Source organism: Vanacampus margaritifer, chromosome 8, assembly GCF_051991255.1.
Source record: "Vanacampus margaritifer isolate UIUO_Vmar chromosome 8, RoL_Vmar_1.0, whole genome shotgun sequence".
Classification (NCBI taxonomy): Eukaryota; Metazoa; Chordata; class Actinopteri; order Syngnathiformes; family Syngnathidae; genus Vanacampus; species Vanacampus margaritifer.
This window is the reverse complement of record NC_135439.1, coordinates 3,402,100-3,415,859: the sequence shown is the minus strand read 5'-3', so window position 1 is coordinate 3,415,859 and position 13,760 is coordinate 3,402,100. Positions and strand designations below refer to the sequence as shown.

Below are 13,760 nucleotides of genomic sequence, written 5' to 3'. Positions count from 1 at the left end.
TGTTTCCCCCTTGAGGATCAACATTACATGTAAGTCAACTTTATTTAGAAAACGTCACCTTCATAAATCTTGGATTTATGAAGGTGACGTTTTGGCATAATTATGCCAGGCCACAACATTAGGTACGCCTGCACGATATTTTGCCCAACGTTCATGTTGATTATGAGTAGGAATGGCTTTAGTATTACCACTGCAAATATTGTGGCGATAATAACTCTTTTGTATGAAACGGTAATTTAAAAAAAGAAGAAGCATATATTCATTTCATGTCAAGGTTTAAGCCTACTTTGTTGTGGCTGCTGAAGTTGTTACTCACACATACTGTACCACATAAAAATCATTTCACAAACCTCTCCTAATTGGTTTGATTACCTGTGATTAGGTGGAAATAGTTTTGTCACTCAAACGGTTGCCCCTCAATAAAATGACTTTATGATATGATCCACTTACATAACTCACTTAATAGGAGATTCACGTCGGTACTATGTACGGTAGGAGCCTTTATTTGTCGTTGTATGTTGCAAAGACAACGAATTTAGGCTGTAACTACTGTACAAAGAGTAAAGCAAGTAATTGTCCTTTTACCGTCTAATTTGACATTACACCTTATTTTAACGTGAAGCTCACCGATAAAAGGACCAACAATAAAATCATTTACAATAAAATAAAATAAAAATAGCGTCTTGTCGCAATTTGATTTTATTCTCGATACAGGAAGGGTTTTAATCTGTTATGTTTCCAGACGGCACCATTTCAGAGTTGCACCTTATTGTAGGTGTGCAGCGTGAATTTATTTCCGCCTAACGAGACCTGTCATTTAAAGTCATGGCGGTGTCAGAGATGCTTCAAACTTTACTTTATACTGTCAATCACCTTTTACAACAAGAAAAATACAAAGCAGTTTTAGCTGTTCTTAAAGGCTTCCGAAATGGCGCCGTGTGAGTGAGATTATTCAGTGTACTGTAGCTCAACTTGAAACTACTTTGTGAAGTGTTACAGATGGGGCAAGGACATTTTTATGTTTGTGTTTGATAATAACATTGAGTACACTTGTACTTAATTTGTTGTCATTTTGTGTGTCCTAGATATGGAGCTAAAATCCGAGCACCACATGCATTTGTCATGACTTTTTTATTTCGGGATGGAAGGTAAGGTGTCAATAATTTTGTATGTAATCAGGACTGATACAGCAGTGATCCATAACTAGTTGCAAAATGTACAAATAATCACCCATTATTAGTTACCATTATAACCATAGCTGTTGGATCATTCAGAAATCATCTGCAAATTTATCGAGTCAGTTGGCTGGCTGCACTGAGAGAAAAGGAGGTGAATACTTTTTCACAACCTACTTATCAGTTATTTATTAGAGAAAAAAAAAGTTTACAATATTGTATACATTTCGGTCCACATCACTATTGACATTTCCGAACATCTGCTATTTCCACAATGCAAATGCTTATTTCACGGTGTAAACAAACGGCGTAAGTATTGCTTTTACCTGTGACTAGTATACAAACCGGGTGGATTGTTATAGTAGTCAAACGACATGCCGTCACATTTTGAAATGAAATAATCCTCACAAATCAAATGACAACGATCCAAAGTTCAATGCTGTTACATGATCTCTTTTAGTCATTGATTCAAGTTGTGTGTTTTTTCCTCATCTAACAGTTTGGCAGGCAAACTCAAAGCCATTTTGAAGGCCACCTACACACATTCGCGCAACCTGGCGTGCTTCGTGTTCACGTACAAGGGACTGCAAGCCCTGCTGGAGAAATTCCAGGGCCGCAGTTTGCAGTCCCACTCCTTCATGGCTGCCTGCGTTGGAGGATGGTTGGTGTTTGGTGACAACAACAACATTAACAGCCAGGTATGACAGCTACTTTGTTCTTCCTCGTTCTAAGTAGTTTTATATTACAGAATCTGTTCCGTGAGAACTTTTTCTTCCCTATAGGAGGTCATGTGAAGTGAGTCAGACTGTAGCCATCATAAACCCTTTATTAACTGTCCAGGACAGGTGATGTTTTAAGTTATAATGTAACTTTTTCTGTCATTCAAGTATTAAGAGAATTTTGATTGCATGATGCAAACAAAAATAAAGAACAATTTTTTTTTTTTTAAAGAAGCCTTTAACTTTTTAATAAAACTAAAACAAAGTATGGTACTTATTCGCTAACTGAAAATAACAATATACTCACTGTATAATAAATTAAAATAAAGTAAAACTACTACTTCCTTTTGACATCTATAGTAAAATTGCACACCTTTTACCTCAATATAAAACAAAAGTAAAATTACTCGCTCTTTCATTGTAGACCAAAAAAAAAAGAAGGAAACTACACACACTTGACCTTATAATTAACTCAAATAAACGTCTCAACTTTTGCCGAACTATCGAGCCTCGGACTGGAATTTGGAAGTCTGGCGAGATTTGCCGACATCTCGCATCACCTCCACTGGTCTGCCGTGGTTGCAGATCAACATGTACTTGCTGTCCCGGATCCTGTTCGCCCTATCGCGGTTGGCCGTGGAGAAAGGATTGGTCCCGCAGCCTAAACGAGACCCCTTCCCGCTGTTGGCCACCCTGGTGTGGGGGGTGGTCTTGTGGCTCTTCGAGTACCACCCGCACACGCTTCAGCCGTCGCTGCAGTCGTCCATGAACTATCTCTACCACGACAGCAACGTGTGGCACGACATCTCGGATTTCCTGCTCTATAACAAGTCCAGGACTGCTTCTCGCAAATGAAGATTTTACCTGAAGGACAACTTGTCTTGAATAAGAGGAAGGGCATGATCCACGCTAGGACGATGTTCCATTTGTGAATTGAAGGTGTATATAATTGATGTGATATGAATGTTGTCGCCATAGATTAAAAGACTGATTGGATTGAACAGGGCCTTCTGTTGCCCGTTGGGTTCCTCTAAAGCATCAGTTCTTAAACCTTCTCTCCACTTACCACCTAAAAATAAAGCTTAGCTCTCCAAGCATTGTTGTTTTGTGGAGAATGTAGCACATATCAGTTGTTGAAGTCAAAATGTCAAACTACAGTACTTCACACAAAGTGAATTGTTTGATTTTTGTTGTTGTTATTATTAGTTTTAATAAATTGAGCTTTAATAAAATCTGAAATTAACGAATTGTCAAGAAATGCCACTATTACATAGAAACAGTTGAAATGTTTTTTTTAAGAAACAATTTAGGTTGCAATATTCTATTTTAACTCATTCACTGCCATTGACGGCTATAGACATCAAAAATTCATTTGAACTATTTCTATTAGTTTAACTTTTTTCCCCCACTTTTGTTAACAAGAGTATGAAAACCTAGAATTATTTTTATTGTACATTTACAACTGATATAAAACGTGTGATTAATCGTGAGGTAACTATTGAAGTCATGCAGTTAATTACCATCAAAAATTTAAATCGCCTGACACGATTTAAAAAAAGAAAGAAAAGATTATTGAAAATTAGGGACGTCAGGCGATTAATTTTTTTAATCGTAATTAATCGCATGACTTCACTAGTTAACTCACAATTAATCACAAATTTTATATCTGTTCTAAATGTACAATAAAAAAATCTAGGTTTTCATGCTCTTGTTAACAAAAGTGGAAAAAATGTTAAACTAATAGAAATAATTCAAATGCATTTTTTATGTCAATGGCAGTGAATGAGTAAATGAGAACCCGTGTATTTTACACCTATAATGGGTTCTGCATTGCACACGTAAAAAAGTAACAGTGCTTGAGAAATACTACATGTCCCTACGGATTAGGTTAGTCAGTAAACTGCAAAAACAATAAAGTAAAAACATTTTTTTTTAAAGTCTACATTTGTAATTCATTCATATATTTGTGTATACAAAATAAAAAATAATGTGAAAAGAAATAATCCCATATTAAAGAAAAAATAATATGCTGTCATCTGACTCTGTTTTATTACAACCATAACACTGTATACAGTACACATAACTTGCAAATAATATATTGGGCCCGACATAGCTACTGTATGCACTACAAAATATCAAAGTATATTCCCTAACAAAAAAAGTAGGATTATTTTTTTTAAATTATGAAAGGCAAAACTGCATATTAAATACCCGTGGTTGTACAAAATAAACTACTTCAAATACAGTAAAAAAGAATAATAAATAACTGACTGAGTAATCATATTTCATGATTGTCATCTAATTAATTCCCTGTAAATAAAAAACTCAAAAATCTGATGATGCATCCCAAGGGAAAACCCTCTAAAGCAATAAACAAACAAATATAATATAAAGCGTGAGTAGGATTAGATCAGATTAGTTTCGATAACTCATAGCAGTAGAATGAGAACGAGCGTGTGTGTGATCCAGTCGCAGCAGGAAAATCTTGTTAAGTGACGTCACTCATAATTGATTTAAATACGATAAAGTTGTTTGAGCGTGATTAGTCATTCGTTCCAGTGAATGTTACTGTTGCCCTCCAGCAATGCCATTTAGAGGCGTGTTCATAACGCCGCTGTGTGTTGACATTGGAAACGACAAAAGACAACATGTTCCAATTTCCTTTGAATGGAATGCTGGAGGTGGGTGTGGCAAAGGCTTTTATAGCTGGAATAATTGTCTCGCCAAGCATGTGTCGACTGTCTCGAGTTGAGAGGTGAGAAACTCGACATCTCTCAGTCTGTCTCCTCAAAACAGCATTTGTTTTTTTTTCTAAATACAATTCAATTTCGGTGTCTATCAGCAGATTTCAGAATGCAACAAGTGGACTTGGAAATTGGGGAGAACCTGGAACGCCATCGAACGGTGGGCTTCAGCCACACCAAAGCTTTGGTGGTCCGAAGAGGGGCGCCATTCAAAATCAGCCTCAACATGAAGGATCAGCCTTTTGACGCGCGCACCGACACGCTGAGGGTCAAAGTCATGCTCGGTAGGGAGTGTGTTTGTTTGTTTGTCATCTGCAGCACTGGATTTAAAATGAGGAGTTAAGACAAGCAATTTGGATTTCAGTTATAAAATATGGTTCATTTCCCTGTGAAGGAAGTTCAATATATGCACATAAATATTTATATATAGGAGGAGAGATAGACTGATGTGTTTTTTTTCAGGGCCAATACCGATGCCTATTATTAGTAATCAATATTTGAAGCTGATATTCATTTTCAGTAAAAAGGGAGAACAAATATTGGTGTCATACAAATACCAATCTTGACTTTGTTGTAATGTCTTAAAGCATTAATGCTTATTGAGCAATTTTTCAGATTTTTCAAAATGTCCCCCCCCCCCCCCCAAAAAAAAAAATCTTAGACAATATACTTCATTAAAAAAAAAATGTTTTTAAAGTAGTTCAGGGAGCTCCCAAGGTTATCAATAAGTCTTAAAAAGTGAAATGGAAACTGGAAACACATTTCTTTGTTTTAATGTCGAACAAAAACAAAAGGTTCAGAAGGTTCCCGGGGTCAACAGCATCTCTCAGTTCCCTGAGATTAAAATTGATTTAGCTTTACCTTTTACCGGCTATCAGATTTTTTATTTTATTTTTTTAAAGGCTGATACCGATATTCGTCAAAATGCCCAATATCGGTTATTCTCTAATATTTAGTGTATTAGTAATTTGTTTGTGAAAAATACTCTACGCAATCAATCAATGGAAATGTCTCTAATTGTGTCTTCTTCGTTCTCTCCTCAGGCCGCCTGTACGTGACCATGCCCGTCTCTCTCTCCAAAAACTCTCCTTCATCCCGTTGGGGGGCTTTTCTGGACCCCGAGGACCTTGACGCGACCAACCCGTCGGTGTTCATCTGCGCCCCCGCCTCGGCCTCGGTGGGCCGCTACACTTTCAAGCTGTTGGCGTTCGCTCAAGACAAGCTGAAGTTTGGCGCTTTGGGCAAATTCATCCTGCTCTGCAACCCCTGGTGTCGTGGTGAGGCACCCTTGACATATTTCATTTCATTTCTCTCAAAATACCGTGTGATTGTTAAGAAGCAAAGAAAGTATTATGCACACAAGGAGTTTCATCCTTGCAGCTTTAATGTTGATGACCCCGAAAATGATAATACATTATAATACTGGCATATTAAAGTATCAACACACCAAATGTTGACATATTGACAGCTGACAGCGTTTACATTCCCTTCGAGGACCAAAGAGAGGAATACATCCAGAATGACTCATGTTTGCTCTTCATGGGGACGGCTAGGAACGTCGTGTCCAGACCGTGGTCCATGGATCAGGTATGAAAATCAAAAAGTGCACTTTATTATCTCCAGACTGGAGTCATTCTTCACTCTCTGTCTTTGTGCCTGCCCAAAGTTTGAGCCAGACGTCCTGGAAGCGTGTCTCAACCTGCTCAGTGTCAGCCCTCAGCACCAGCGCAATAAGAAAATGGACTACCTGTACCGCAACAACCCGGTTTACCTCAGCCGGGTGGTTTCAGCCATGGTGAGAACACGATTCATCAGACCCTTTGAGTCACCGCTGGGGTGACGTGATGACGTCAACGTCACTGCAAGCCCGTAAAGCAGGAACGGCGTTTGCTGGAGATGAACAACGTGTGCTGGAGAAACCTGCTCAGCAAAAAAAAAAAAAATAGTTCTGGACTACTTTAAATGCAAACCAGGGAGTGAAACGTCACAATGAGCAAAATAATAATAATAGTAATAAAAATCAAAAGAAACAAAATTAATCCGTTTTTCTTTCCTTGTGGCATGATTTTTTAAAAACTTTTTTAAAAACCTACTAACTTGTAGAGGAGACAAGATAAATCCTGAAAATAAGATGAATATTTAAATAATAAATATTACATATGACAGTATGGAATCAGCTTTAGAAAATTAAAAGCAACCCATCTTTAAACCCGCCAACTTCAATGATGTAAAAAAATTAACAAATACATTTTAGAGAGAGTTAAAAAAAAACCTTGTGAAAATAAAATAAGGAAAGGAAAAGGAATCACTACATGTGATGTTAGGGGTGGTGCAGCAGAAAAAAGAAAAAAATGAAATCTCATGTACACTTTGTGTGATTCTTTGAAAAAAAGAACATTTGTACAATGACATTCACGGCGGATATGGCTACAGAATACAAAATCGAGATATTTCAGTCCCTTGTGTTTGGTTTAGGCTTGAGACTCACAGTTAACTTTTTATTGTTTTAAAGTTAATCTATGTTAAAACCAAACTTTTGATTTCTGAGCAGCAAAAGAAAAACCCTGAAAAAGATCCAGAAAAAAATGAATCCTGCTTTAAAATTAGGGGGGAAAAAAATTAAACCTGTTCACATAACTTCAGTGAGGTTATAAAACAAATTGAATGATATCAACTCATGAAAATAAGATAACAGTAAATAAATGAAGGATGTAAGTTATTAATACAATTTAAAAAAGCAAATGAAAAATGCTTAACTAGCCTGACTGCTATTTAAAAATGCTCACAAAAAATATTCTATACTTCTTCCATCATCTTGATGGTGCTGCTTTTTCGCCGCCTCAATCCTCCCTGACCTTCAACTGTGCGAGAGAACATTTTATTGATTTAATTGACTTTGACTTGTGTCCAACCCAGATTAACTGCGAGGATGATCGCGGCGTGCTGAAAGGCAACTGGTCAGGTGACTTCAGCGGCGGGGTCCACGCGTCCACGTGGACCGGCAGCGGAGACATCCTGAGGAGCTGGGCTCAGTCCGGGTACCGGCCGGTCAAGTACGGCCAGTGCTGGGTGTACGCCGCCGTCATGTGCACAGGTGATTACTCACAAGGTCCACAATGGAAGCGCAGCGCGTTTGTTATTTCTCATGTGTGTTGCAACGTTGTCTTTTCAGTTATGCGCGTCCTCGGCATTCCTTGTCGCGTCGTCACCAACTTCAACTCGGCTCACGACACTAACGGCAACCTGGTCATCGAGGAGTTCTACAGCGAGACGGGAAAGAAGTTAAAGAGTACCAAAGACTCTATTTGGTCAGTAGGGAATGGGTCGTTACTTGTTAAAACTGCTGGGTCGAAAATAACCAAATTTGGGTAAAAAAAAAATATATATATATATATATATATATATATATATATTGAACCGACCCGCTACTTGGGTTGTTAAAAAAAAGGAGGTAAGAATGGGTTAAATTAGGACTGGGCGATATGGCCCAAAAAATTTTTTTTTGTCATTTTGGACGATTACAATTTTAATGGATTTTAAGTAATAATCTAGGATTTTAAATTATTTTTTAACATAAACTTAATTCATAGCTTGTACAATTTGTTATATATTTCTTAATTTATATATATTTTTAATATTAATTATTATTTTTATTATTATTATTATTATTTTATATATTTTTTATTTAATTATAGTTCATAATACATGTATATTTATTTATTTATATTAACATTCACCTCAATTTCACGATTACGCTAATTTTCAACAATTACATTTTTAAAATGACGGTTAATCGAATTTATTTATTTTAATGCCCAGCCCTAGTCAAATAGACGCCTAACAGTAGGTCGGTCCAATTTATGACCCAAATTGGGTTATTTTTGACACAGTAGTTTTAAGAGTGAAAGCCTTCTCCTTTCACCTTTGCCATTTGCAAAAACCAAGCGCATAACTTAAGTCCGCTAGCATAATGCTAACACTCAATGCGAAACACTATTGATGAGCTAATGAAATTAAACTACTACTTGCTCATTACTTAACATTGTAGTTAATGTAGTTTTTATTGCTAACTACAATAACTTAAACTACAATAATGTCAAGTGTGTTTTTACTACAAAAACAGTACAGTAATTTTTGTTAGTGTTTATTTTTTTTCAAAAACAACAACTGTAACAACTGATCCCAAACAGGAACTTTCACGTGTGGGTCGAGTGTTGGATGACTCGGCGGGATTTGGGCGGCGACATGGACGGCTGGCAGGCTCTGGATCCCACCCCGCAGGAGAGGAGCAGAGGTTAGCAAACTACACCAACGCACAGACTCGAACCCATAACCTCACAAGCGTGACGCAAACATGCTTAACCACTAGTGCACCGTGCTCTCCTGTCTTCTTTCCATCCAAACTCTTTTTCTACCTTCACCAGGTGTGTTCTGCTGCGGCCCGGCTCCCGTCAAGGCCATCAAGGAGCGTCGCGTCGACCTCTTCTACGACATCCCTTTTGTGTACGCCGAGGTGAACGCCGACGTCCACACGTGCGTGGTGACCCAGGGCAGCGTGGTGAGCCGCAGCGTGGACACGGAGAGAGTGGGGCCGCTCATCTGCACCAAAGTTGTGGGTTGGCCCAGGCTGCACAACATCACAGGAGACTATAAAAATGTGAAAAGTAAGAGCCAAAAAGCTAACCGCGTGCGTTAACTTTTTTTTTTTTTTAAGAATTTTTTTACACTAGTGTTTTTAAAAATTATTATATATTTTATAATATTTACAGTAATTTCTGCGGCTTACAGTTGGGTGCGGCTTATATATGTAACAAACTCGCGTATTCCCCAAATTTAGCTAACGCGGCTTATAGTCAGGTGCGCCTTGTAGTCCAGAAATTACTATATTTATTTTTAGGCTAGCTATATTTACTTGTCCTAAGAAATCTTACCAAGCCAAATGTTACATTTGAAGGGGGGGGGGTTCATCTTCCTGTTGAAATTAGGTCACTTCCTGTTGATATCAGGTCACTTTCAGGTCACATCCTGTTAAAATCAGGCCATTTCCTGTTGAAATCAGGTCACTTCTGGCTCACTTCCTGTTGAAACAGGTCACTTCCTGTTGATTTGAGGTCACTTTTGGGTCACTTCCTGTTGAAATCAGGTCATTTCCTGTTGAAAAATGGTCACTTCAGGTCTCTTCCTTTTGAAATCAGGTGATTTCCTATTGTGATTGAGCCACTTCCAGGTCACTTCTTGTTGAAACAGGTCACTTCCTGAAGTCATATATTCCTTTTTTTCTTCTTTATTTATTTATTTTTTTAACCTTTTGTGAGTGATGGGAAAATAAAGATTCATGAAGCACTTGCAATATTTTTTTTACTCCTCTAAATGGTGCACTTAATTTAAAGATAACGCTAATTGAAATCGGTTCTATTTCCACACATCTTTAAACCATGAGTGCCATCTAGAGGAGTCAAAAAATATCACAAGTGCATCATGAAGCCTCCTTCATCCATCCTTGGAATCCTTTTCTATTTTTTAAGCCCAGTTTGTGCATTTTAAACCGCCATTTTCTTTCAAAACAGGCCCCTTTTCAACACTCTCATCAAACAGTTCGTCCCGCTCTGAGGGCTCCACGCTAAGGCGAGGCACAAGTAAGAAGCGCCATCCAAAATAATTCTGCCACCGTGACGTTTAAAAACGGCAACATCTTACTTCATTGGTTGATCTCCTAACAGGCAAGATGGCCGCCATCCTGACGTTGGATAAAACTCCCGTGGCCGGCGGGGTCATCCGCTTCACCTTGAAGGTCATCAACAGGCAACCTGTGGCCAAGATGATGAAAGTCCACGTCAACGCGCAGATCAAAGAGTACAACAGCAGCCCTGCAGACACTTTCTGGGAAAACCACAGCATCGTACAGTTGGGCCCCCTGGAAGGTAGGCCACTGTGCCCTCCGAAAACCACCAACACAAACATTTGTAACGTGTTTTCAATCAGGCAAATAACACAGCAGTAATAATAACATAATTCAATAGAATGTAATGTGCTCACCTTGGCCAGCAGGGGGTGGTATAATAGATATTCAGACATACTGCAGGCAGGGTTGATGCTGAAACAGAAGGTCGCAACTGAGCTCCCATAATATTTAACTCTTTTTTTTTTTAACAGAGGATGAAGAATTAAATAAAGAATGTTTCTACCATTTGTGTTAAAATACACTTTTGTTTTTTAAGGTTTAGTGTACACGGATCGCATAACGATATCGATGCTAGTTTGGTCAGCCTGTCAATAGCTTTTGCCATTATGCATTAGCATGAAGCTAGCTGACTTTCATAAGGCAAAGTTATGTGTTATGTGTCTTCCTTTTTTTTCTTCTTTTTTTTAGTTTACAACAAACTTCAAATAAAATAGGAGTGACCATACATCTCTTAAGGACTCTTTTAAAGAATTGTTCACCAAAGTGGCAGCTCTCTGACACAGCGTTAACGATATGTAAAGTTCAATATTCAATCTCAATGAATTGATCATTCAAATATAACGGAAAGTTAATGTGTGTGTGTTTGCACGTGTGCAGTGAAGGTTCTTAAGCAGCAGATCCTTCCGGGCCAGTACGAGGATGTGGTAGGGGACGACCTGGTCAACCTGGCGGCGGTTTTGGAGGACACGGCCACTCACGAGCGCGTGCTGGCCGTCGAGGAGTTCAACGTGGCCACTCCGGAGCTTGTCGTTCAGGTACAAGCATACACACTGCCTGCCCCAATAGACAAACACATAATATGAGTCACAATACAACAAATATAATTCTCTGTTTTCAGGTTACAACGTAAGCGGGTGTTTATTATTATGGTCATAATAGTTCGGTCTCGATTCGGTTTATTTATGTACATAGGTAGGGCAAAAATATTAATAACTCCTCTGTTGTGATGATGCTTTCACAGCAAAAACAAACATACTGGACCACATAACTACAATGTAATTTGTTTGTAGAATCTTGTTCAATTAAAAATAGTTATTTTACTTAGAGTTCCGTTCCTACGCTGGCGATGTAACCCGAATTTCGACTTAAGTCGGATTTCACCGTTAAAGTCGATATTTACATCAAAAATACGTTTTACAGTAATTTAAAAAAAAAAAACATATTTGCGCAACCCGGACGGGGCGAAAACCAATATTTCGTTGTTTCCGCACGGACATTCATTGCTGACGGACGGCAGAGCGGAGCTAATTCAAACACGGAAATATGACGCGCCTGATGGCGAGCCAACCTGCTCGATGACGTCCGTTGCTGGAGGTGACAACAACACAACTTTAAATAACTTTAAAATGGCGTGATTACTGTGGGAAATTGACGAAAAAGAAAGTGCTACGGACGAGGCACGGGCGCCGCAAAGTCGAAACAAAGCATACGCCTTAACTCGAGGACTCCCTTTACAATTACACAAGTAAATGGTGAGGGACTTTTTCACGACTTAAATGTAATCCTATTAACAAGGTCCTGTACATAATACTGTATTGTAGTATTGCTGTTAATCCTGCTCTTCTCTTGCATGCCAGGTTGACCTGTTTTGAAATGTGACAATGGAGGAGAAGTGTTTTGAATATTAAAAACAAATGCAAATTCGCTCTATTTAATTGTATAGGATGGAATCCCAATTCTGGTGATTAATCTGTTGCAAACGTCCAACCAAAACCAAATCGTCACGAGCCCAAACCCAAAAAATAGGTGCGCTCTGACTAGAGCTGTCATTACCCAATCGTTTTAGAATCAATTATTCCATCGATTACTCTGGAAATCGCAATAATCACGCCACTTTACACTCACACTCAATCATTGTTTGGCGATGTGTTGATAAAATTCAGGCAGCAAGCTTTGCTAAGATAAATTGTTAGATGGAGAAACTGCAACATGCACTAAGATAAGTTTAACCGGTCATGACAATTTATTAGAAGATGCTTGGCTAACAAATATTGGCTGCAATGATCGATTACTGATAATCGGTGCCAGCCCTGGGAAAAAAAACATCGTTTACCTGTATCCCCACTTTTAATGCTGCTTCTCTATTTCAGATTGAAGACGAGGACAACTTAGCTCTTAACCGGGAGCAGAGTGCTAGTGTGACCTTTACTAACCCCTTTTCGCATCCCGTAAGCGGCGTGCTGAGCATCTCCGGCGCCGGCCTCCTCCAAGGCCACGCCAACTTCCGGTAAGTCGCCATTTCCTTCTTCTTGAAACTCCATTAAGACGATAACGGCAAGGATGCTTTGGATAGACAATTTAATGTCATTTTGAAGAAAACACAACAAGCAAGTTTCAGTTATCCAAAGAGTTCACGATAAAAAGTAAAATTTCAAGTCAACACTATATGACGTTAAAGAGACGTTTTTCTTGTTTTTCAGGATGTTCCCGCTGCGTCCGGGAGGAAGTGGAAAGCAGCACATCGCCTTCGTCCCCAGCATGACGGGTATGAAGATGCTTCAGGCCTCGCTGACCCTCTCAAACAAGTCCACCGTCAGAGGATTCAAGATGGTGACCATCCGCCGAATTTAGATCAAAATGTCTTTTGATTTACCGTAAAATGTGAATGCAGTCGTTGTACACTTGCAATTTCGCTTCTTCTTTTAAAAATTACCAAGATGTGTTATTTTTGTTCGTATTGAAATATCAGGCACATTTAAATGAATATAGCAAACTTTTGTTATGTTTTTAGATAGAAATGGTATTTCACTTGTTTGATCTACGTGAGAAATGAAATTACAAAGCTATGGTAGGCTATTAAAAAGTAACATAATTCATGATACAATGTTTACAATTAATGCATTTGAGTTTTTTAAATTCTTTTATGTGCGCATAACTGTAAATTTCAATGTATAATATTTCAGTTATTTTCCATTAATTCTTTTAATTATGTATTTATTATTTAATAATTTATGACATTTTATGTGGAAATAAAAATCACATTTGTTAACATTTCGGTCATTTATTGACTTATGAAGTCACATTTAACCAAATTTTGTGAGATGTATACATCTTTTAATACTCTAACTATTCATGTTTGCAACACAGAAATGAATGTTTTGTGTATCAGTATGTTATTTAATCTTTTGATTTAAAAAAAAGTAACTCACCTTTTGAACAT

General features: G+C 38.1%; 2 protein-coding genes across 3 annotated transcripts; both read left to right on the top strand.

The window, feature by feature from the left end:
* Positions 1-597: 597 nt before the first annotated feature.
* pxmp4 (peroxisomal membrane protein 4) lies at positions 598-3,929 on the top strand. The gene is made up of 4 exons (XM_077572795.1): positions 598-938; positions 1,086-1,148; positions 1,675-1,873; positions 2,480-3,929. The coding sequence occupies exons 1-4, from the start codon at positions 826-828 to the stop codon at positions 2,747-2,749; spliced, it is 645 nt and encodes a 214-aa protein (XP_077428921.1). The 5' UTR covers positions 598-825; the 3' UTR covers positions 2,750-3,929.
* Positions 3,930-4,163: 234 nt separating this feature from the next.
* tgm5l (transglutaminase 5, like) lies at positions 4,164-13,591 on the top strand. Of its 2 annotated transcripts, none has more exons than XM_077572794.1 (14): positions 4,164-4,649; positions 4,740-4,922; positions 5,682-5,915; positions 6,107-6,225; positions 6,305-6,433; positions 7,555-7,732; positions 7,811-7,946; positions 8,829-8,932; positions 9,063-9,302; positions 10,206-10,274; positions 10,359-10,559; positions 11,198-11,355; positions 12,691-12,827; positions 13,021-13,591. In XM_077572794.1, exons 2-14 carry the CDS (start codon positions 4,748-4,750, stop codon positions 13,169-13,171), a joined length of 2,031 nt encoding a protein of 676 aa, XP_077428920.1. In that variant the 5' UTR covers positions 4,164-4,649; positions 4,740-4,747; the 3' UTR covers positions 13,172-13,591. The 2 variants fall into 2 exon arrangements, with proteins under 2 accessions (XP_077428920.1, XP_077428919.1); XM_077572793.1 differs by having other exon boundaries at positions 4,737-4,922.
* Positions 13,592-13,760: the final 169 nt, after the last annotated feature.

Coding starts and splice junctions, on each gene's coding strand:
- pxmp4 (XM_077572795.1), top strand. CDS start 826: ATGGCGGTGTCAGAGATGCTTCAAACTTTACTTTATACTGTCAATCAC. Junction 939..1,085: donor GGCTTCCGAAATGGCGCCGT/GTGAGTGAGATT, acceptor TGTGTGTCCTAG/ATATGGAGCTAAAATCCGAG. Junction 1,874..2,479: donor ACAACAACATTAACAGCCAG/GTATGACAGCTA, acceptor CCGTGGTTGCAG/ATCAACATGTACTTGCTGTC.
- tgm5l (XM_077572794.1), top strand. CDS start 4,748: ATGCAACAAGTGGACTTGGAAATTGGGGAGAACCTGGAACGCCATCGA. Junction 6,434..7,554: donor GCCGGGTGGTTTCAGCCATG/GTGAGAACACGA, acceptor TGTCCAACCCAG/ATTAACTGCGAGGATGATCG. Junction 7,733..7,810: donor CGCCGCCGTCATGTGCACAG/GTGATTACTCAC, acceptor TTGTCTTTTCAG/TTATGCGCGTCCTCGGCATT.